General features: G+C 46.8%; 2 protein-coding genes across 2 annotated transcripts in view; both read left to right on the top strand.

The window, feature by feature from the left end:
• Positions 1-5,044: 5,044 nt before the first annotated feature.
• On the top strand, positions 5,045-7,721 carry LOC120849094. The gene is made up of 4 exons (XM_042287221.1): positions 5,045-5,075; positions 7,187-7,344; positions 7,392-7,396; positions 7,551-7,721. The coding sequence occupies exons 1-4, from the start codon at positions 5,045-5,047 to the stop codon at positions 7,690-7,692; spliced, it is 336 nt and encodes a 111-aa protein (XP_042143155.1). The 3' UTR covers positions 7,693-7,721.
• A 958-nt stretch (positions 7,722-8,679) lies between these two features.
• The window catches only part of LOC8028781 (nucleoside diphosphate-linked moiety X motif 19), a 30,115-nt gene continuing 17,266 nt past the window's right edge, over positions 8,680-21,528 (top strand). Inside the window, exon 1 of the mRNA XM_029986930.4 lies at positions 8,680-8,950. The gene's annotated coding sequence lies outside the window, so the exon portion shown is untranslated. The remainder of the gene's footprint in view (positions 8,951-21,528) is intronic.

Below are 21,528 nucleotides of genomic sequence, written 5' to 3'. Positions count from 1 at the left end.
TGTACTGCGGAGTGAATATCGATTTCACATCTAAATATTCTAAGCTTAAATGGTAAAACAAAATGGCAAGGTGGTGTAAGCTACCGCCCGATCCAAAGGGCTCAGCCGTATTCATCCATCCATCCATCCCAGAGCCGTTTATGCAGGGTGTGCGGAAATAAACAAAAAAATAATAATAATGGCCGAACGTCCAGGGGGAGCATGTCACGTCCGGTCGGCTACTGTTTTTGCTTGTCTTTGAGGACCCTCAGTATGTAGCGCATAGTTAAAAAGTCTCGCCGCCGAGGACTAACTGCGGTACTTCCCGAAATTTACTTATACGGGATCCCTTCCTGTTCCCTTGGGTGAAGAGAAAGAGCACTTTATCCTTATAGAAATGACAAATCTGCCAAAGGTACCGTGGGCGCATCTTCAGGATTACCTCCTCGACTCGTCTGGTCCATTTACGTGAGAACGACTTTAAAAAATACTAATCCGTAAACGCGTTCAGCTACTTCGTGAACGGCAAGGCATCAGCGATGGGCACCCCCAGGCGCCGAAGGTACGCGCCGAAGATACACGCCGAAGATACACGCCGAGCTTCCCGCAGTGGTTGCCGAGTCGGGTCTTGGTTTTAGCAATCTTCCGACAGTTTTTGCTGCACTTCCTTCAGCGAAGAGATCTGAGGACCGTGTTGGTTTAACGATAACTGACGCTGAAAGAATAAAACGCACGTTTGGGACGGACCAATCTTTCATCTCGCAACAACATAATGATTCCAAAGGCATTCTTTATAGACCGTTCCATTAGGGCCATAGCAGAGAGGGTAAAAAGAGAAAAAAATGACCTCCCCCACTCACCCGCATCTCGTCTGCTCCGCCGAGTGGGCTGTACCTAGCATCCGGCTGGCGTACAAACTCTGTTTAAAATCGCGCCATTTTGGAAATTTCAAGCGCAGATACGCAGATTTTGGTATGCCAGTTATCGTGTAATACCATGCTAGATAAAAAAAGACTAACAGAGTCCAATTGCGCTGTTACCTGCGTGCAAATTAAAAAAAAAGGGAAAACTGTGTCAGATTGGCCGGTCTTTCCGGCGAAAAGTAAATCCGGTTGCTGTACCTTTTTTACTATACAAAGTTCGTACTGGTGTAGGCCTTTAGCGACCACGAGTGGAAGTCTGAAATAATAAATAAAAACGTGCTCTCCTGCCGCAATACACGCAGTAGTTGAGGGTAGTACTGCCGGCTGACTCAACTGCTATTTAAATAACGGAAAAAAAGATATGCTAGTTGATCATTTACCGAAATAGAACAACAGAGAGCTCTAGGCTGATTTTGGAGTAGGCAGCCACGGCAGCGGCAGCCACGAGCAAGGGTTCGATGTTCCGTACAGCCCGCCGGTACAGCCCAAAGATGGAGAATGGCAACCTTCCGGTTTGTCGTCTGCTAGTGGAGTCGGGCGCGTGCCCTCTCTCTCGTTTTGCCCGGCCGAACCCGCTGAATTTCCCGGATGTATGGAGAGGGCGCTGCTGTCGAACAAAATGGTGCCGCCCAGAGAGCGCTAAATGGACCCGTCGGTAAAAAGAAAAGGGAAAGAGAGAAAGGGATGTGGGCAGAGGGAGCGTAAAGGCCTTTTCATCTGAACTTGACCGGCGAACAGAGGGCGGTGACTCAAGCGGTGCCCCAGTTAACTTAAAACTTCTTCTTTATAACACTCTTGTACGGTCAAAATTGGAATACGCAGCCTCTATTTGGGACCCTAACCACGCCTTTCTGCATAAAGCTCTCGAATTAATTCAAAATAACGCCGTTCGTTTCATTCTGTCTAATTATAATCGAACAGCTAGCATATCATCAATGAAGTCCAGTTTGTTGTTACCCTCTTTGTCATTGCGCAGAAAGTTTTTTCGACTTTGCCTGTTTCATAAAGTGTACCATCATCAGTCGCTGCGAGACCATTTCTTTACATTGCCTAACTATTACTCTTCCCGTCTGGACCATCCGAATAAAGTTGGATTAACGCGTTGCCAAACAAACTTTTTTTTATTCATTTATCCCGCATACATCAAACGACTGGAACCACCTTCCAGCAGATATCGCAACTATACCTGATTATTTTCTTTTTCGCCAATCTTTGTCTACATTTCTGTTTGGTGAGCCAACATGAGTCATTTTATTTTGTTTATTTTGTCCGTAACAGATATTGCTTACTGCTTTTGCCAATGGAAGTGTGTTTTTGATATTTGAATTTCTTGCCGAATGTTTTTTTTTTTTTTTGTTTTGTTTTGTTTTGTCAGTTTGTTTTATTTTTGTTTGCTTTGCCCCTCCCCTCTACAATGCTTCGGCGCTTGAGGGTATGAACAATAAATAAATAAATAAATAAGGGGTCTTCAATTTGGTTGGTTTCGGTTTCAGCGGGCTCGCGGCTATGTTGGCGTGTTATATAGTTTTCGCTTAGTTTGGGGATGTAAATTTATCCCTTGTGGTACAGAACCAATAATACAGTGGTAATGAGCCACCCTGAGAACGACCTGCGTGGTTATGAGCCTAAATTGTGGACGTTTTTACGAACACCTTCGTCTGACCATGTTCGTCGTTCGGCCAAGTTCGGCAGCGAAACGAGTGAAATGATGTCGGAGGAGGATTACCGATGGCTACGGCCGTCCTGGAAGTACCGGCTGACACTAGCTTCCATAGGAATAACTAATGAAGAGACGAATGCGTGGAGGCACAGTGAAAAAGGAAGTCGACAACTTGACTAACAATGTTCTGAATCGCAGAGAACAGATGAACTCGCAAGTTCAGTGCTCACTGTTCGATTTTTGACGACACCAACGTTTTGTGAAAATTTCCGACTGGGAAATCTCCGTTTAATTACGCATATAAGAAATCAACTACTGGAGAGATGTTTCGATGGTCCATCTGTAGGCCGAGTAGGAAATTTTTGTAACTGTTGACCCTGCCAAAGCATTCATTAGCAGCATTTCACGATGTTGACCTTAGGAGACTCTGTTATACGGACGTTTCCTTACAACGTAATTAGAATATGAGATAAGGTACAAACCCGTCAAGTGAAATCTGACGTCTGTCTTCTGTATAATTTGCTAAATAAAATTGCATAGCGCAAACAAATTGACTTCCAACAAGCTTGGCAAACTTCGCATGCCAGGCACCACTTCATGAATTTGTGTAGACAGATCTTTATCTGTTTTAACAGATGCGGCGTCGACCCATGACTTTCAACTCTCGACGTCGCTTTCAGCGGCGTCGAGAGTAAATGGGGTATCGACAACGCTGCACTCGAGTGATTTCCATGCAGATGGCTTCTTTTCGGCGTCACATATGGCGTGCCTCAGGAGCTTTTCTCACGCACTCACAACCTGTCTTTGACACTTTTTTTTTTCACCCGGGGAGTTTAACTCTTTGTGCATAAAGAAATTAATTGAATTGGATATCTTAAGAAAATTTAATTACTGCAGACATGGGATGCAGCATAATGTATATAGTTTCTTTAAATGCATAAATAAACGGATGAAGCGAATGTTTATTACCGCAAAAACGATTCCCCATATAATCAAAAGTAACTATTTTGGATAAGGCAGAGCACGCTTTCAAGAAACACACATAGTAGTCCCTTGCGTTGACTGTATTTGCTTTCTTCTTTAACATCCTAAATGCGTGATCAAAAATATACCTTGCTTTCCTTATTACGCCACTATCACTTAAGCAAATTTGCGCTGTTATAAATAATTGTCCTCTCAACCCTCGTGTGTCTTAAAGTCATCTACAAACTCAATGTGCGCCAGTGCTGACGCTGATTCCTTTCCTCACACGTATCCGGTACGCCGACGGTGAAAATAGTCAAAAACTGTTATTAAATCAAGTGCAGAAGTTGTGCACATACGCGACACTTCGCAGGCAAAATATCGCGGTGAAACACGACGAAAAACACGCGTACATCGACTTCGCCACTTGATTCCAAGATGGCAGCGCCCATGCGTCGGAGGGTGAAAAGGTCTATAAGAAAAAAAGGAACGCAAGAAAGGAAGAAAGAACTCAAGAAAGAAAGAAACAAAGAAAGAAAAAAAAAGGGGGAAAAAATCAAGAAGGACAGCAAGAACTATTTACCGTAACAACTATGTTGCTAGATGGGGGTGGAGAATGAACATGCAACTAAGCCAGTTCTGGAGTCAATAATACAATTTCAGTTTTAGAAAGAAGTCGTGAAGGCGCGGAGACGCTCTTTTGGGCTGTGTTCACGGTGAATGATTCGATAGGGCCGCTCACATTAGCGAGAAAACGCGCGCGGCGGGCCGATCGCGTTGAAAACGCGTTCCGCAAAATCGGTTGAGCGGGAAGATAAAGGGCGTGTCTCTGCACGCGCTCGTGGCGCTGACTGTGCTACGGCCACTTTTTGTTACTTCCCGTGATCGGCGTGCCACGCGCGTTTTCTCGCTAGTGTGGGCGGACCTGATGATTGCTCTACCGTATGTGCACTAGTGTCCCCCATAATTCTAGTTTGATCGAAAGATGGTGACACGTGCGGCCGTGAACGACGATGGGGTGATACGATACCGAAGAAAGCCAGTGACACTTCGAAGGGCTGCTCTCTCGAAGCCAGTGGTTGACGCACCTCCCCGTCTGAACGAATAGAATACGTGTTGTTTCTGTCTAACCTCGTCCGTGTTTCTTTTTTTTGTTTTTTGTACTTTTAAGTCCTCCAGGTCATAACGAACCAACAAGCCCAATTCAAAGTTCTATTATAGAGAATACACCTTCTTCTCCTCACACGAATTGAGTTTGTTAACATGTCTAACGGTGCAACCCTTCTCGTCACCGTTGACCCGCTGACACAGCTGTTTCGAACGCATTTTGCAGGAAAACGCAACGTTAATGTTGAATCGGGAGGCGAAGGCTCCCAGGCGGTGGGCGGAGTTGTGAACGCAGGGTATGACGACCAATCTGTCCCACTTCTTCCTCTTGGTCGGTCTTGACCGATCAAGACCTAGGATGAATCTCTGCAAATGACTCTGGAATGTGTGGAATCGTTGATGTTGTTGCGAGATGGCAGATTTGCCGTCCGCACCAAATGCTTGTTTGATTCTTTCAGCGTCCAGTTCTCTTTAAAGGAGCTGTGCAACAATTTTTGTACTCTGCAGAAATACCGCTTAAAACGGATCCCTAACGTTAATGACCTATGAAACACGCGTTAGTTTTTCACCCCACGCAATAGAAGTCCCAGAAAAAAATTAAAGAAAAACGAGCAGCGTTCACCCCCTCAACTCGCAGCCAGAACAAGCGGCCACGTGATCTGGAGCCGATTATATGCCGCCAGTCTTGATCATAGCCACGCGCTGGGGTTGGCAAAGCGCAGGACACGCGCTGAGTTCCAGACATTGTTATGGCTCGGCTGTTGTCGTCGTTGCAGCGATTGGACACGGGTCACTACCCGAACGCTTCTCGAGCTAGCAATTATCACGAGCCCAAGTCGAGTACCCATGCTATGCTCGGGTCCAATCTATGAACCGCATTCAAATATCGTCACTTGGGTGTACTGCGATCCCCGAGTTACGTCATCAAATTTTGCAAGGGAGAGATTGAATGAAAATGATCGCTTTTGTCCTTGAAATTACACCGCAACAAAGGAGTTTCTTGGCCAATGGCGTTGCGTGTGAGTATCCTTGAGTCCCAGGTGTGCCAGTAAGCTCGTGTAGAGAGAAAAACATTCCAATTGAATATCGTTGCACAGCTCCTTTAAGACTTTATAAGTAGCTCAAAATCCATCAACTTAAAAAAAAAACAAAAAAACACCACCAGTTAATTGTAGCTTACATTACCAACAGATCAGCTATAGACTATATCATTCTAAAGCGTTGCACGTCGTATATGGCCGGAATTAATGTTTTCAAGCTTTTTTTTTTTTTTTTTTTGCAAATACGATTAAGGGTCGGATTAAGCTTCCCGAGCATATTGTAAATCACAACGATATTTCAATGTTTGAGGATGCTGTTAGGCTTCTTTACTGTGTTTAAAACAAAAGCATAGTGCCTCGGTGTTATTTTCTCTCGTTTCACTTTCGTTTAAGTTAAATATGCTTATATGGCGTGATTCTTTGAATGTTGTATTGTAGTTTTTTGTATTTTTTATATTGTCTTCTTTGTTATCAGTTTGAATGTGTAAACGGCACGTGCCTTCATAAAACATAAGTATAACAATATAACTTTGCACACGTTCCTTAGGGAATCACCCGATACGTTTTGGAGGTCTTTGTCCCCGGTTCGAAAAGACATTTCCAAACTTATGGTTTCGGACAGATTATTAACGGATGACTGTGCCATCGCTGAAGGTTTCAATGATTATTTTTCATCTGTTTTCACCTCAGATAACGGCATTATTCCTTGTTTAAACCTGTCACCCAACCTATCAGTGTTACCCGATGTTTTTATCTCTCCCGATGGACTGTTTTCAGCGTTGCTTAATCTTTCGACAAAAAAAGCTGCTGGTCACGACGGCATTCCAAATATGTTCCTCGTTCGCTACGCAGAATGGTGCTCAAAGTATATTTATCTAATATTTAAAAAAATCATTGTCGGAGTCCGTCATTCCTGTAGAATGGAAGATTGCCAAGATCGTTCCCGTTCACAAATCTGGATCTCATCTCTTGCCTGGGAACTTCCGGCCGATTTCTCTGCTTCCTTACTGCTCTAAACTCTTAGAGCACGTTGTTTTTAAACATTTGGCAGCGTATTTAGAAAATCACAACTTTTTTAATGTGAATCAACATGGTTTTCGTCATGGCCTTTCAACCACAACGCAATTACTTGAAACCGTCCATGATTTTGCTGAAATATTAAATCGTTCTAAACAGGTTGATGTAATTTTTCTTGCGAGCACGTTTATTCGCGGACGATGTTGTTATCTTCACTGAGGTAAATGGTGTTAGTGACCAGACATTACTTAACAGCTGCTTATCCAAGATCCACGATTGGTGTGACTCGTGGCAGATGTCACTAAATGTTAACAAATGTGTTCGCATGCATATAACCCGCAAAACTAGTTTTCTTTTTTATAATTATTCCATTAACAATACTGTCCTAGCCGAAGTGACTTCCTATAAATACCTCGGTGTAATCATTTCAAACGACCTGCGTTGGAACACCCATATCAAATATATTGTTCGCAAGGCATTAACTAAACTCCGGCGAAATTTAAAGCAAACCTCATCGGATGTAAAATTAACAGCCTATAAAACGTTTGTTCTGCCTATATTAGAGTATGCGTCCGTTGTCTGGGACCCGTTTACTAAAACGAACATAAATTTACTTGAATCCATACAGAGAAAAGGCTTGCGTTTCATATACAACAAATTTCAGAGACAATACCCGGTTTCCGAACTATATGTGTGTTCCAGCATTAGCCCACTAACCCATAGACGCATGTTTCAAAGATTAAAATTCTTGCTCGACCTACTAAACAACCGATTTAATATTGACACCTCTACATATATTTCACCTGCTCTTCATAATTACCCCACGCGAAATTTTAATTGTAGATCATTACAAGAATACAGCTGTAGGGTCGATGTATTTAAGTTCTCATTTTTTCCAAGGAACATTCATGATTGGAATGCCCTACCCAGTCATATAATAAATGCTTCATCTGAGTCATCACTCATTGCTAACCTTCGCAGTTTCTGTAACTCCTGCGATTGACGGTATTTCTTGTAGGTTGTTTTGTTGTTGTTGTTGTTTTTGTTTTGCTTTAATTTTTTATTCAATACTGTATAATGATGACATTGATTGCCTTATTCGCGTGTGCTAAAATGACTAGAAATGTATGCCTTTATACAACATAATGCACCCCCTCCTACCACATCTCCCGAAGGAGATAGTAGTATCAATAAATAATAATAATAATTAGTGTTGATTATTGTGGTCAGTATATTGTTATTGTTGAAGTGATTGTCCCTTTTTTTTTTCTTCACGTGCATTTAGTTTACTTTTTCTTTTCATGTGTGCTTTGGGCGCGTCTTATATCCAATTTTGTAAATATGTATGAACTGTATCGTTTTTCTTATATGTTGTTCCTCCCTGCCACGGCGCACGGGCCAGCAGTATGTATAAATATGTAAATAGAAGGTCCCTTAATTTCTCTTCCTTGTGTCTTCGTTGTTTGCGCGCTGATTCCATTTTGTAACGATGAACCAACTCGCCTGCATTGCCACTTTGGTCCCTTAACGTCGCCACAGTTTTTTTTTTTTTTTTTTTTTTTTCTTTTTTGGAGGTGGTAGTCAACATGTACCTCGACGTCACGCTATGGTTAGTTATTCGGCTGTGTGCGAATGTGGACAATTCAACGCGGCCCAATTCTTTTTTTTTTTTTTTTTTTTTTTCTGATAGCGAAGCATGCACATGTTCTCAAATGTGATCTTTGCACATGGCACGTGCTTCCCGCGAACAGGAAACGGATATATCTACTCAGATGTGAGGTCGCTAGCCCCGTTTCGCCTCCGTGCCAGCGCAAGGGAGAGCCCCTGCAGAAAAGGTCCGGGACCCCGCGGCCCGGCCTCGCGCGCAACCCCGGGCCGGGCGCCGCCGATCAGAGAAGGGGGCGAGCCGCAGAGCGAGCGCCTCGGGAAAAGATCATCTCCGTGGCCTCCGGCGGCATCCGGTTTGACGGGTCTCCCTCTCCACAACCCAGATTCCCCTCCCGCCTCATGGTCGAGCGAGCCGTCGGACATAGTCTGCGCTCGAGACCGCCGTCGCCGCCGAAGCACACAGTCAACGCAGCTCGCCGTCAGCCACGCGCTCCGAAGCACCGCCGTGGACCGCCTGCGCGCGCGAGTCAGCCGTCACTTGCACTCCGCAGCCGTCCGCGGGCCATGGAAGACGCCCGGGCGTGAAGCGACGACGACCGCCGAGCCGTGGCCCAGCCAAGCCGCCAAGCTGACGCGTAACAAGAGGACCGCCGGTGAGTTCGCGCGCCGCGTCAAACCTCGAGCCGACACGAAGCCGGACGCGTCGTGCGAGGCCCGCTTCGTCTCGGCTCGGGGGCACTCTGGGGACCATCGTCTCTGCCGGTTCGCACGTTGTCGCGGGCGTCGCGCGCTCAAAAGTGTTTGGAGGCGTCGCAGGCAGCCGTGCCCGAGTGTGCGGGACGGGTTGTGGCCCTACCTCCCCTCGGAATGCGTTTCGCCGACTGGACCCTCGGGCCGTACTTGTGGATCGGCTTCCCCGTCGGCCGCCTCCGTGACCCGCATTTCGGTGCCCGCCTTCGGCCGACGCGGGAGACGACGTTTGGTTCGTTCCTGTCCTACGACAAGCACAAACCATACCGCGACTCCTGTTCAACTTCCACCTGCGATCTCACGAAAACCCCGAAATTAAGGTCAAGAACGAACTAAAAAAAAAAAAAGAACGATCACAAACGTTTGTATTTGGGGCGTGTACAGAGAGGACGTGCTGGACGGCATGCTTGCTTTCCGCAACACCGGCACACCCGCCCAAAGTGCCTCGGGATTTTCACAGGATGAAATATCAAGCTTGCTGTTTAGTCTTCATCCACATACCCTCGAGCTGAACGCGACAGAAGAAGCTACGTCTCGTGACTGCTCTGCATTTACAGTCGGTACTTTTGCCAAAGTCCATCACGGAACCACGCAGTGATCTCCCTACGTTTTTCTGAAAGCACCCCCTTAATTCGCAACGACTTCTCTATTCTCAATGCACCCCCCCCCCCCCCCCCCCCCCAAAGAAAAAAGAAAGAAAAAAAAAAAGTTTAGGCACTTTGTTAATTTCAATTCCTGGGGAAACCCCTGGAACCAGGGGCCCACGGAGAGCAGGCGCCCATCGGTCTGCTGCCGATGGACCTCATTCACTTCCGGGATTCCCGGCCGAATGGCCACGCTGCGACTGCCGTCAGCTTCGTGTGTACTCCGCGTGCACCACTTTGTGCTCACACGCTATTCGCTCGGGTGGCCGCGCGCTTTGAGGCTTTGCGCTCGTTTCCAGACCACTCTGCCGTGTCCAGCCTTTTTCAAAAGTCCGCGCCAACGCCTGTCCGCCATTGCTTGCTCACGTACTCGGAGCATGGATTGGACACCGGGGCTGCTTGAGCCACGGGCGAGGACTCGGCTCGAATTGAAAAACGAGCGCGGCGGCGTGACACTCGGATTCAATCACGCGCTTCACGTCCAAGCAATGACGACCGCCAGTGTTCCTTGATGGACTTTCAGCAGGACAACGCGCTCCGGTTCCACGTACTACTCGCGAGTGGCACGCCTGAAAGCGTGAGGCCGGCGCTCGGGGTGTGCACGAACGTTGACTACCACCCAAGCCCCACAAACCGGCGATTTCTGAAAGCGATTCTGAGCTATAAGGGCTCTCGCAGGACGACTGCCTCGTCCATTCTCGAGTCGACGCGGGGCACCCGTCCCTCAGCTGACCAGGCTGACTGTCGAACGTGTTTCGCGCCGTTTTTTCGCGATGGCGCACCATCTCGGCGCGTGGCGAATTGGCACACTTTCGAATTTGGCGCGCTCGTCGGGGCTTTGGTCGTCGTCGGCGTACACATGATTCGTTTCTCCGATGATTGCTGGGCTGTCCGGCAAAAACGGTTCGGGTGCCTTCTTGTTGCTATTGGCACCTTTTTTTCCTTGGCTGGGAGGCTATTCCCGAACTCGATCGCGACTCTTGCAGGCCGTTTCGAGATGAACGCACGGTGTGTTTTCGCGTGCCTCTAGATTTCGTAGTATTGGATAACATCTGTCCCGCTTTTTTGGTCGGCTCCGACTAAGGAAGGTAGGTTACTTCGATGCTAGATTATGAATTATATTTCTTTATTTATTTATTTTAAAGATACTGCCGACCAACTTTTGAGGGCCAGGGCATGGAGTAAACATACAGCAAAATGCGTAAGCAACTTAGTCCGCACAGTTCATTCAAACAAAGAAAGGTTCATCAATAGCACTAGAGAATCAAGGGAAGGAGACAATGTCCATCACGCTGCGGGGCAACTCGCTCCACTCACAAACAGTACGTGGAAAAAAAGAAATAATACTTTAAAACATCTTTCGTGCAACGAAACTCACGAATTATAGTTTCTCATGCTTCTATCTGGTATCACGGCTCAGGTATATACAAAACGTTTGTTGACCGTCCTCACTGCTCGACTGGTGTTAGATATTGGAAAAACCGTCACAATCGTATGCTAAAAAGAATAAAAAAAAAATTGTTAACGAACTTTTAATATGCGGTTTAATGTTCAGATCGCAGTTTCGAAACTTTCACTATTACAGACTAGAGTAAGTGATACGATTTGGGGAAAGGCAACGTGCCTTGAGCTATTCATCAATCAAGTTTCGTGTTTTTTTTTTGTTTTTTTTTGTCGGCTGACTTTGAAACGGAACGCAGGAGTAGTGTCGCAAGTCCCGCCCACGACGAGGTGTGAAAGAAGGAAGTACTCGTATTTAAAAGCCTGTCGCCAGCGTGCCGTCGGTGCTTCCACCAAGGACACGCGGCAGGAGGAACGACGACGAGATGCCCGTCACGACTACGTCATTTCGTGCCCTCGTAGTCATTTTCTCCTCATAGGACACAACGATTGATTGATAACTGGCCCGAGCGATCTGTCTTTATATCAACCCTCCGACGCCACGCTACCGCGGTGGCGCTGCCATCGGCGTTGCGCGTGCGCAGACGCGAATCTGGTTTCTGCGCACTCGCAGTTCTTTTTCACAAGGGCGCCGCCATCTTAAATTGCCGTTACTTCCAGTATAGGCGAAAACATTGTTTTGCCGTCTCCACGCCAATGTAAGACATCTAGGACATAAGCGTAACAGTCGCACATTCTCGTTTTGCCTCCCCTCTATTTTTTTTTTTTTTTTATTTTTATTTGCAGGATGAAATGTTTCATTATTTTTTCCTCGCCCATACCGGATATGCCTACCAGGGTGGCCGGGGACGAGAGTAAACGAAAAAATCGGCCGCCACATCACATGGCTTCCGTTGGCCTTTCGCAGTTGTAAGAAAAAGGGCCGGATTTTCCCATTCGCGCATCGACTGTTTTCGTTAGCTCCGTTGACATTCAGACCGCCTCACAAAGGAAACAATTTACAAACAATAATAATAATTAAAAAAATAAAATCAACTGGCTTAGGATTGAGTTCCTCCACCGAAACTTGAAACTGAATACAGATTGCACAAAATAATTTGTTGTATTATTATTTTTTTTTTTTTTTTGCGTATGCTCACGATTTTTGCCAATCGCTCTCCAAAAGCCGCAAAGTAACGGCGGTAGAAATAGCTTGTACCCTGTCCGTAGTCGATGAGCTCCGCTCAGAGCCTTTATATCTGGCTCCGCTCCTAACGTCGCGTCGCTTTTTGCGCCTGGCCCGCATTCGCCGCGAGCGCAGTCCCATTCTGGACGGCGAGGAAATCTCGCGCTGTCTGGAGGAAAAAGGAAGGCGGGCGACGCGAGCAGGAAAACCCCCGCGCCACGGGAAGTCTCGCTGCCTCCGGAGAACCGCTTTTTTTGTGCCACTCCGAGCGCGCCTTCCTGCCTGGCGGTAGTCGGACCGGCGAGGTTTCTTCTCCGAAGAACAAAAATCTGCCAGCGATCGGGATCTGCCCAAGTCCTGTAAAGAGGCCGTGCAGCGATATTGGGTTGGAATGTTTCTCACTTTACACAAGCTTACGCTGGCGGCACAATCCACGTACACTCGCACGCAACGCGCAAGGAACATGATGACGTCTAGTCACGGTGATCAAACGGTTGAAGGACACGAACAGTGCCATGAGCATTCGATTTGGGCTCGGGAATGCCTCGACAATCATTCGGGTAGTAGCTCGTGTCCCATCCAAATATATGGAGCTCGGACTGTCCCTTCGTTCCGATCTCGGGGAGTGAGAAATGGAAGGGGGGGCGGCGTCGGAGCTACGGAATACCTCAGAGTGCCGGATGGCCTAGCTACGCCACTCCGTACAGCCCTTCATTGAACAAGAGAGCTTTTGGTGTTGGCGAAACATTTTCCGATTATTCACTTTCCGCAAAATGTTCAAACATCGCTAAAAAAAAAAAAAATAATAATAAAAAAAAATGGAGTTGTAGAATCAAGAATTTCTTTCTGTAATATTCGGTAAAAGGAAATCAGAGTGAATTGGGTCATGTCTCTGGATGCCATTTGCCGCATCGAGGGAGGGTCTAAATACGCAGTCAGACGAACCCCTTGAAAGAATCGGCGAATTAGCTCCGATATACTACTATAAAGCATTTCGTAATTAAAATACAAGTGTCGTTATGTGGAAAAAAAAAAGTAATGATATTTTAGACCGAAACGGTCAAGAAAACGTCATCAAAGAACTTGTAATTGAAGGGAATACGTTGACTGGAGTAGAATTAGCAAATACATTTAATGACTATATTACGAACAGTGGCGTACCAACTTGTTTTTAAACGGGGGGGCAAACAAGACCCCCCCCCCCCCCCCCCCCCCCCTGAGCCGGGGGGCGGTGCCCGTACCCCTCGGCGCCTCCGGTCAGTGTTTGCCTTGCCCAGTGGCGGCTGTTTCAGGGAGGGCAAAACACATGCCTTGCCCCCCCCCCCCCCCCCCTCTGAAAACTGGACCCCTTGCCCCCCCCCTCCCCCCCCCCCCCCCCGGTTGGTAAGCCCATGATTACGAATCTATTTTCTCCTGTTCAATTAGGAAGTGGTGACTTCTGTTTAACTCAACCCATCACAGGAAATCGCTTCTTATTTCCTACCGATTGGAGTGAAGTACTTTCGACGTTTTTAAACCTTAAGAACAGTAAATGTACCGATATTAATGGAATACAGGTGCAGCCGGCAAAATACGTGATTGACATTATTACGCCCTGTCTCACGCATATTTTTAATTTGTCGCTGTCGACTGGCGTTTTCCCTAAGGATGCAGATTGCGAAGGTATCTATTTGTTTTATATAAGTCCGGAGATAGAAATATGTCCAATTACTGGCCAATTTCAATCTTGCCCCCCCCCCCCTTTTTTTTCTAAAGGCATGGAGAGCTTTATACATGTAAAACTTAACAAGTTTTTGTGAAAAAAGTACGATACTAACTGATTCTCAATATGGCTTTTGAAAAGGTCGCTCCACCCAGAACTAGCTCTTCTACAGCAAAAATAAATTATTCCAAACGTTATTGAAAACAAACTTATAACGTTGGGGATTTTTATTGATTCCTCAAAAGCCTTTCACCGGTTGAATCATAAAATTCTACGAGAAAAACTATATGTTTATAGAATTCGAGGGCATTCTCTTGGGCTAGTTGAAAGCTACTTAAGCTGTCGGCAGCAAACAGCTGAAATAAATGGGTTTTCTTGAGTACTGAAACCAATACCGACAGGGGTACCTCAAAGTAGTGTCTTGGGACCACTGCTTTTTAATTTTATAACTGATATAGTCGCCATTGCAGGTAATACCTAATTTTTCACAAGTTTATTTATTTTTATTTATTTACAATATACTGCAGGCCATTTGCAGGCCCAAGCGGGGTGGGACAATATAGAGTGAACCCACGATACTATACTTCGTCTCATCCTACGATGGACTAAAGCCCAGTGGCACAGGCCGCCGGGTCCAATCACGAGCCTGTTAGAAACCACGTGGTACATTTTCTCCGTCGTACGTATCAGTGCACCGAGACTCGTCATGCGGAGGCGAGTTTTTCGTCTGCTTATGGAGCCCTCGCGGCTCCGTCTGCTCGCTACTACTGAAGACTACTAAAGGGATTAAATATCGTCTGGAAGCGATATGGCGAAAAGAACCCAGGATCAGAACCAGTGGCCACTAAGAAATGAAGATGAGTCGGATCGAGTGTTCGACACGGGAGCGTATGTAACGGATCACGTGCGGAAGGGAGATACGGGTCCGGGTACGTTTCATCCGTTTTACGTAGACAAAGATTGGAATTGAATTGTTCTGGCTAAGGCGAAACGACTTTATGGCAATGTTGCCTGCGCGCCCTCCAGATTCTCTAAACAGTTGACATGTTTACGAAATATGGCATGAATGCTTATGAAACTAGATGCCGTGTAGCTTTACTTCACCCATATAAAATAGCGCGCTATCGCATCAGAGAACCATATGCGTAAGATCAGTGCTCTTCGTACTCTGCGTATCAGAATTTCTCGCACGCACCCTTTTGCAATGCGGATGCAAGCCTTCGGGCTCTAGTCTATGGTAGGGTGAACCCTGAGACCAATGTTACTAGAACAACTCAGTTGGGAAACTGCCATAGAGCCTGCTCTGAAAAAGTGGCACCGCGATCCGTACTCGGGAACCGAGCTAATGACGATCGCAACGCCGCCATTTCTCCCTCAGCGGCCAATCGGGGAACTGCACGCTGCTTGTATTGGTTCGGGAATATCGCATTCGATTGAGTCCGCTTTGACTGTTCTATTTTGGCTTCAGTCAGCCATTTTGACGTCGAAACATATATGGTGGAAGGGGTTGGCCATTTTGGCGTGGAAACATATACGGCGGAAGGGGTTTAACCCCCGGCTCCCAAGCAGACGCGCCGCGATTCTACCGAAATTAGGACGCGCTCAGGTGGGGACGCGCCCTGAAATCACCGGTGAGGCATGGTTGTATAAAAACAACATTAATTGTGCCGCAAAACCTTGTAAACTAAAGGTTTTAGAGAACATCACGCGCCTGTTATTTTGTACTAATATCCAATGAAAGTTCCTACAATAGAGTTTTTCCGTTTGTTTTTACGCAAAAACTTGCTTTCTAAAAGCTCAAGGTGACCCCAGTGAAGAAAAACGATTGAGCCGCCATCTTGGCACCTCGAGCATGGGAGTTTCGCTATATGGTTTCGGTACTCTGGGAACATTCAGGGACTCTCGCAATGTTTCAACTCATCGCTAAAGGGTCGCTGTTATCGTATTTAGCCAACACCACCTAGACAGAAGGCTTCCGCACGCGTCATCATCAGATCGATCGAGGCGGGAGATTGGGCACGAGTGCTGTGTCAGTGTTCTGCTCGGGCTCGGGCCCAATAGGCGAGTTAGCGCGATCCGACTCTGATGACGTTTCATAGAGGGAGGGGAGACCATGCGAAGGCCGTCTGTCTAGTTGATGTTGATTTAGCTCGGTCGCTGTGGACGTCAGCGGTCCAGGTTTCAACGATGAGTTTCCCAACTGAGTGTTCTAGTAACGTTGGGTGAAACGAAGTATAGTATTTTTTTTAGGGAAGAACATTGATAGGTTAGGTTGGCCAACACATACGTTTGCCTAGAGAAGCTTAGTTCGTCGATTGTTTTCAATTCATCAAGAATAAATGAAAGTAAAACAAAAGAAATCAAACAAAAGATTCATTATTGGACCTCTTGACTCGTTGGACCTCTTGGCTCCCGGTCCGATCACCGGGAAAAGGAGGGAAGGGCTTTGAAGAAAGTTGGAACAAGAGCAGGAAAAAAAAGAGAAGCAAAACTACGATGAATGGCGGCTTTCGGGTGGTAAGGAGGTGCGTGACGGTCACTGCACTGCAACGGGGTAGGATCCCGCGACTATACTCTGTTTCATACTTAGCGCGCAACGTTGTCAAAGCTACTGGCGCGAGCGCGTGGCTTCATCTATAGTATTGTTTGCGCGAGACCGCGTGCGAATGACAAAAGAGATCAAGCCCCACGCTCGCGCCAGTAGCTTTGACAGCGTTGCACGCTAAGTATGAAACAGAGTATAATAACAAAGCAACAAAAAAGAGGGAGATGGAAGGGGGGATCGGTGGCCGAGTGGGCTAGCGCACACCAGCTCGGAGCTCGCGCTGCGAAAGCTCGCGCTCCAGAACCCAGGATCCTGGGCTCAATCCCCACCACAGCCCGTCTCGATCTGGATGAGCATCGTACCGGCGTGCGGTCGTGTATCACTACTGCGTGATGCACGTTAAAGACCCCAGGCTAGCGGTTGTACTGTACTGGCTAAATTGCCCATCTACAGCTGGGAGACTCGTCGCCCGTTGAGGCAGACTAAGTTCTAGGCTGTATAAACACACACACAACCCAATTTTTTTACGGAGATGGGAGAATATGATACAGTGGCCCCGGGGACGACAGGTTCGGGGATCCTGAATGGCTGGCTGTGTCATGGCGTTGTGCGTTTTCCATTTCAATCGGCTTCCGACCAACGCCATCTCTTCGTGCGGTATGCTTGACTACCGCAGGAATTTCACGAGAGTTGTGCACGCTGTACGGTCGCGGGGACGCGGGTTGTTTCTTGAATTTAAAATCAACGAACAGCTATAGTCGGTGATTTAATTGCGAGGCCCGTATAGACCAACACGTGGCGCTGACGTCCCACCCCCGCGGTGGAGCTGCTATCGGCTCCACTGGAGGCGGTCCCTGCGCACGCGCAATGCCCACACCTCGGGCGGAAACTGCGCCTTTTCCCACACCTCGTGAGGGCGTGTCTGTTAACAGCGCTTTGGTCTATACGCAGCATGAGCTCAACTGGCAGCAAGGGTTGTGTGGATGATTTGGACAGCATGTTTGTCAGTCATCCAGAGGGTCAAGGTGTATTTCCGCAGTATATTGCCGATATGGTCAGTGCAGCATGACTGCTAACTGGAACCACACTGTACGGGGAACCAGCATCGGCGTGCGTTCGTGCAATCACTACTGCATGGTGCACCTAAAGACCCCAGGCTATAATACGTTCCACCTAAGGATGGACCGCAGCGTATACGCTAGAAGCCGAGAGCGTCACGGGACATGTCGCTCCGCGCGACGCCTTGAACACCTTTGTGTTCGAGACATTTCAGAGTTGGAAAAGGACCCTAGTACCCCTTGTCTTGCTGTGAGGGGGATCGGTGGCCGAGTGGGCTCAAGCGCACACCCAGCTCGACGCGCGTGGAGCGAAAGCTCGCGCTGCAGAACCCAGGGATCCTGGGTTCGAGCCCCACCCCTGCCCGTTTGGATCTGGATGAGCATCGTACCGGCGTGCGGTCGTGTATCACTACTGCGTGGTGCACGTTAAAGGGGCGGTGCAACGATTTTCGGACTTCGGTCAAAGATTTCTGGAAGTTACCCCCTGACACTTCTGAAGTAAAGAACAGAAAACCGATTTCGCCTGCGTGTCCTAGTTGTTGCGTAAAAAAAAGATAAAGATTGGCATTTCGGGCACCCCTCAACTCACTCCCAGCCTTCAGGGTCACACCTGGTCGCACTCCCAGTGACGTCATTCGGGGTGCCGTGTAGCTTCCCGTGTGCTATCTCGGAGGACGCTTCCCCTCCCTCTCTCTGCGTACATTAGCGGGCGCTATGCTGCAGCTTAGAGCCGAGACAGGTCACGTAATCTTTCCGCCGTAGTTCCTTCGGCTGCCACTTGGGGCTGCAGGTGGGGGAAAATGCTCGACTTTTGCTTTGCGAATATGCAGCGAAATCGCGACATTTTTAATGAAGGAGGTGTTTTCTCTATCCTCTGGAATACGATAAACAACGTAAAAATGACGAGATGCAAATTCTTTTAATCATAAAATCGTTGCACCGCCCCTTTAAAGACCCCAGGCTAGCGGTTGTACTGCACTGGCTAAATTGCTCATCTACAGCGTGTGACTCGTCGCAACTTTAATGGCTGACCAACTACACGCTGTATAAATATCCCCACAAACAAATTGTCTTGCTGTGCATGCACACGCTTCACTGGCTCGTGGCCAGGTTGAGCAGCATTCATCAAAAGTCATGCACACTCTTATTCGTATTTCGATGTATCGCGATAGTACGTATACTTCTTTTTGGTTCGCATAAACACGGAAACCATATATTACTTCTCCTTTCAATGTGCGGTATACCCGTGTAAATTTTACCTATGGAAACTGAATTATTTTATTCGCATGTAGTAAAGCCAAGGAAAAAGAAAACAACAGTGTACCTTCCACATTTTCGTGAAATATTTGGATCCTTGCATCCTATGATTCATTACAGCAACCGCTCATCAAATGCTAATTTAAATTGCGATATATTTTATATCAAACCTCAAAGTTTATTTGAAAGGAAAAGTTTACCATAATTTCAACCCGCCTTAAAAAAAAAAAAAAAAACACACATACACAAAAACATTATTATTATTTTTTTTTAAATATTTTTTGTCATGTTGCCGCGCGCGCAACTGGCCAAGTAAGCAGCGCGGCCGTGGCCTAACGGTTATCGTGCTTGACTCCCACGCGAAGAGCTAGGGTTTGACTCCTTCGAGCTAGGGTTCGACTCCGAGTCTTTCCTTTGTTCTTGCAATTTAGCGTTCTTGTAAATTTGCGAATCCTGTTGCTTGTTCGAGGTCCGAATGTTCTACGCGTCGAACTTTTTACACAGATTGTTCCAGAAGCCCACGCGTGTACTACATAAGGGGCTCCGCGTGCCGAGCCGCAGTCAGTCTTGCTCCAGCGCTCGATCCTGCTGTTTCGCCGACATCGACGCCTGCGACGCTAACTTCCTCCTATTTTGTTTTGCGCACAAGTTCGCCTCATTAGTTTCTTCAGTTATCCTTCACCTCGTCATTTGTCATTCCTGACAATATTGCCTTCCCATTGGCCAAGTTCGATATCTTACCCGCACGAAAAGAACCGGTGAATTATCGGGAGTTCCTCTCTTTGAAGTGGCCATCTAAGGCGCATCCTAAAGGAGCCATGGAACGTTTTTTCTACTTTCGATACTACTCAAAATCACTCTCTAACGTTAATAACCGAATGAGCTTGCCTTAGTTGTTCTTTCTGGGCATTGGCAGTTGCCAAAAGAAATTCGAGAAATATGAGCATCTTTCATCGATGAGCGATGCTCATATTTATCGAATTTTTGAGGGGATCCCCTCAACTGGGAGCCAGAACAAGCGGCCACGTGGCTTTGTGCCCTTCCTATGCCTCCAGCGTTAATCATAGCCACGTGCTGGGGGTTGACAAAGTAGAGACGCGTGCCGACCTCCAGGGCATTGGTAGAGTTGGGCTATTCTCATCAGCGCAGTGGCTGGACACGAGCCACTACCCGAGTGTCCGCCGTACGTGGCATTGGATTGTTACGAGCCGAAGTCGAGTGCTCATGTAGTTCTCGTGTCCAATCCGTTAGCCACGCTCGACTGTCGTCAGTCAGCTGATTTCGATCCCACAATTACATCATCCAGCTTTGCGAAGGCAAGACCTGAAAGATATAGTCCCCTTTTTACCTTCGCAATTTCACCGCGACAAAGATGTTTCTGAATCAGTAGCGGTCTGTGCGAGTGTACTTGAGCCAGACTAGGGCCCAGTAGGCATCTGCAAAGTGATTAACGTTCCAACCCGATAACGTTTCATGACCCCTTTAAAGTGGCCGCGAAATTATTTTAACGTTCAAAGAATCTGGTGCTTGTCACCTTCGTTTGGCTTACCTTAGCACGAGTAAAGGAAAACAAACCCTGAGCCCTCAAGATGTCACGAGTGTGCGGTGAAATCGCGAAGAGGAAAGGGGACTATTTTCCGTCCTCCAGCCGCTTGAGCCGGCCAAGAAAACAACGCGCGTGACGTGAACTTAATGAAAGTGTATTGAGTTGGCAAGCTCAATACGTATCTGCTCGATTTGAGGCAATTTTTTTTTTTAATTTTTTTATGTCGTGAACAGACGCGTCAAAAGCCTCATATTCTTGACTTCTATTACGCAAAGATTTAGTGGCGCCATCTACCCGAAGCTAAGAAAAACGCTCCCTCCCCACTTCCCATAGCTAGCGACACGAAACTGGATGTCTCCTGTTGCCCCCCTCAGGACCGGAGGGGGGGAGGGGGGGGGGGGGGGGGGGTGCAACGATTTCCGAACTTCGGTAAACAATTAGTTGAAGTTGCCCTTTGACATTTGTGAAGTAAAGAACACAAAACCAGTCATGGGTAAGTTACTTTTAAAAAGTAATTCGTTACAGTTACAGTGACTTTTCAAAAAAAGTTGCGAAGTTACCGTTACAGTTACCGCCACAAAAGAGTAACTCGTTACAGTTACAGTTACTTTGAAAAAGTAACGACGTTACTTTTCAGTTACTTTTCTATAACACAAAAAAAATTTAGGAAAAATTAGAAAACGCCCCTCACAACGTTATATTGCATAAAATTAAAAAGTACGCTTTTTGCTTCCTATTGTTACTTAGAAGCAGTTGCTTCTCGGAATTAGTGTTTGAAAGTTTCCATGCCAGAGTAGTGGCGCAAATCAAAATGCGAAACATGCGCAGTGCGGAGTAATGGCGCTAATAAAAATACGAGACATGCACAGTATCCTTCCCGTGTATTGTTGTTTCACGGTTGATTCACCCCATTAAAATGCGTTTGCACAGAAAAAAGAAAAACCATAACATCGGTAGTGCTTCAAGACACTAAGATGTAAGTGTTCAATCACAAAGTACAAGCGCGTGCGTAAAGATAACTAGATATTTTTTTCATAAAATCTACACGTGCGTGACTCACGAGAAAGAACGTATGCACAACTTGGTGCAAGGCCAACTTGACACTCGAAATGTCGGAATAGACGATTTAGAAAGTGCAAGGAATGGCTAAATTGCACCCTCGT

Source organism: Ixodes scapularis, unplaced genomic scaffold (assembly GCF_016920785.2).
Source record: "Ixodes scapularis isolate PalLabHiFi unplaced genomic scaffold, ASM1692078v2 PGA_scaffold9__187_contigs__length_104089568, whole genome shotgun sequence".
Lineage (NCBI taxonomy): Eukaryota > Metazoa > Arthropoda > Arachnida > Ixodida > Ixodidae > Ixodes > Ixodes scapularis.
The sequence above is the reverse complement of the archived record's forward strand: the minus strand, read 5'-3'. Positions and strand labels throughout refer to the sequence as shown.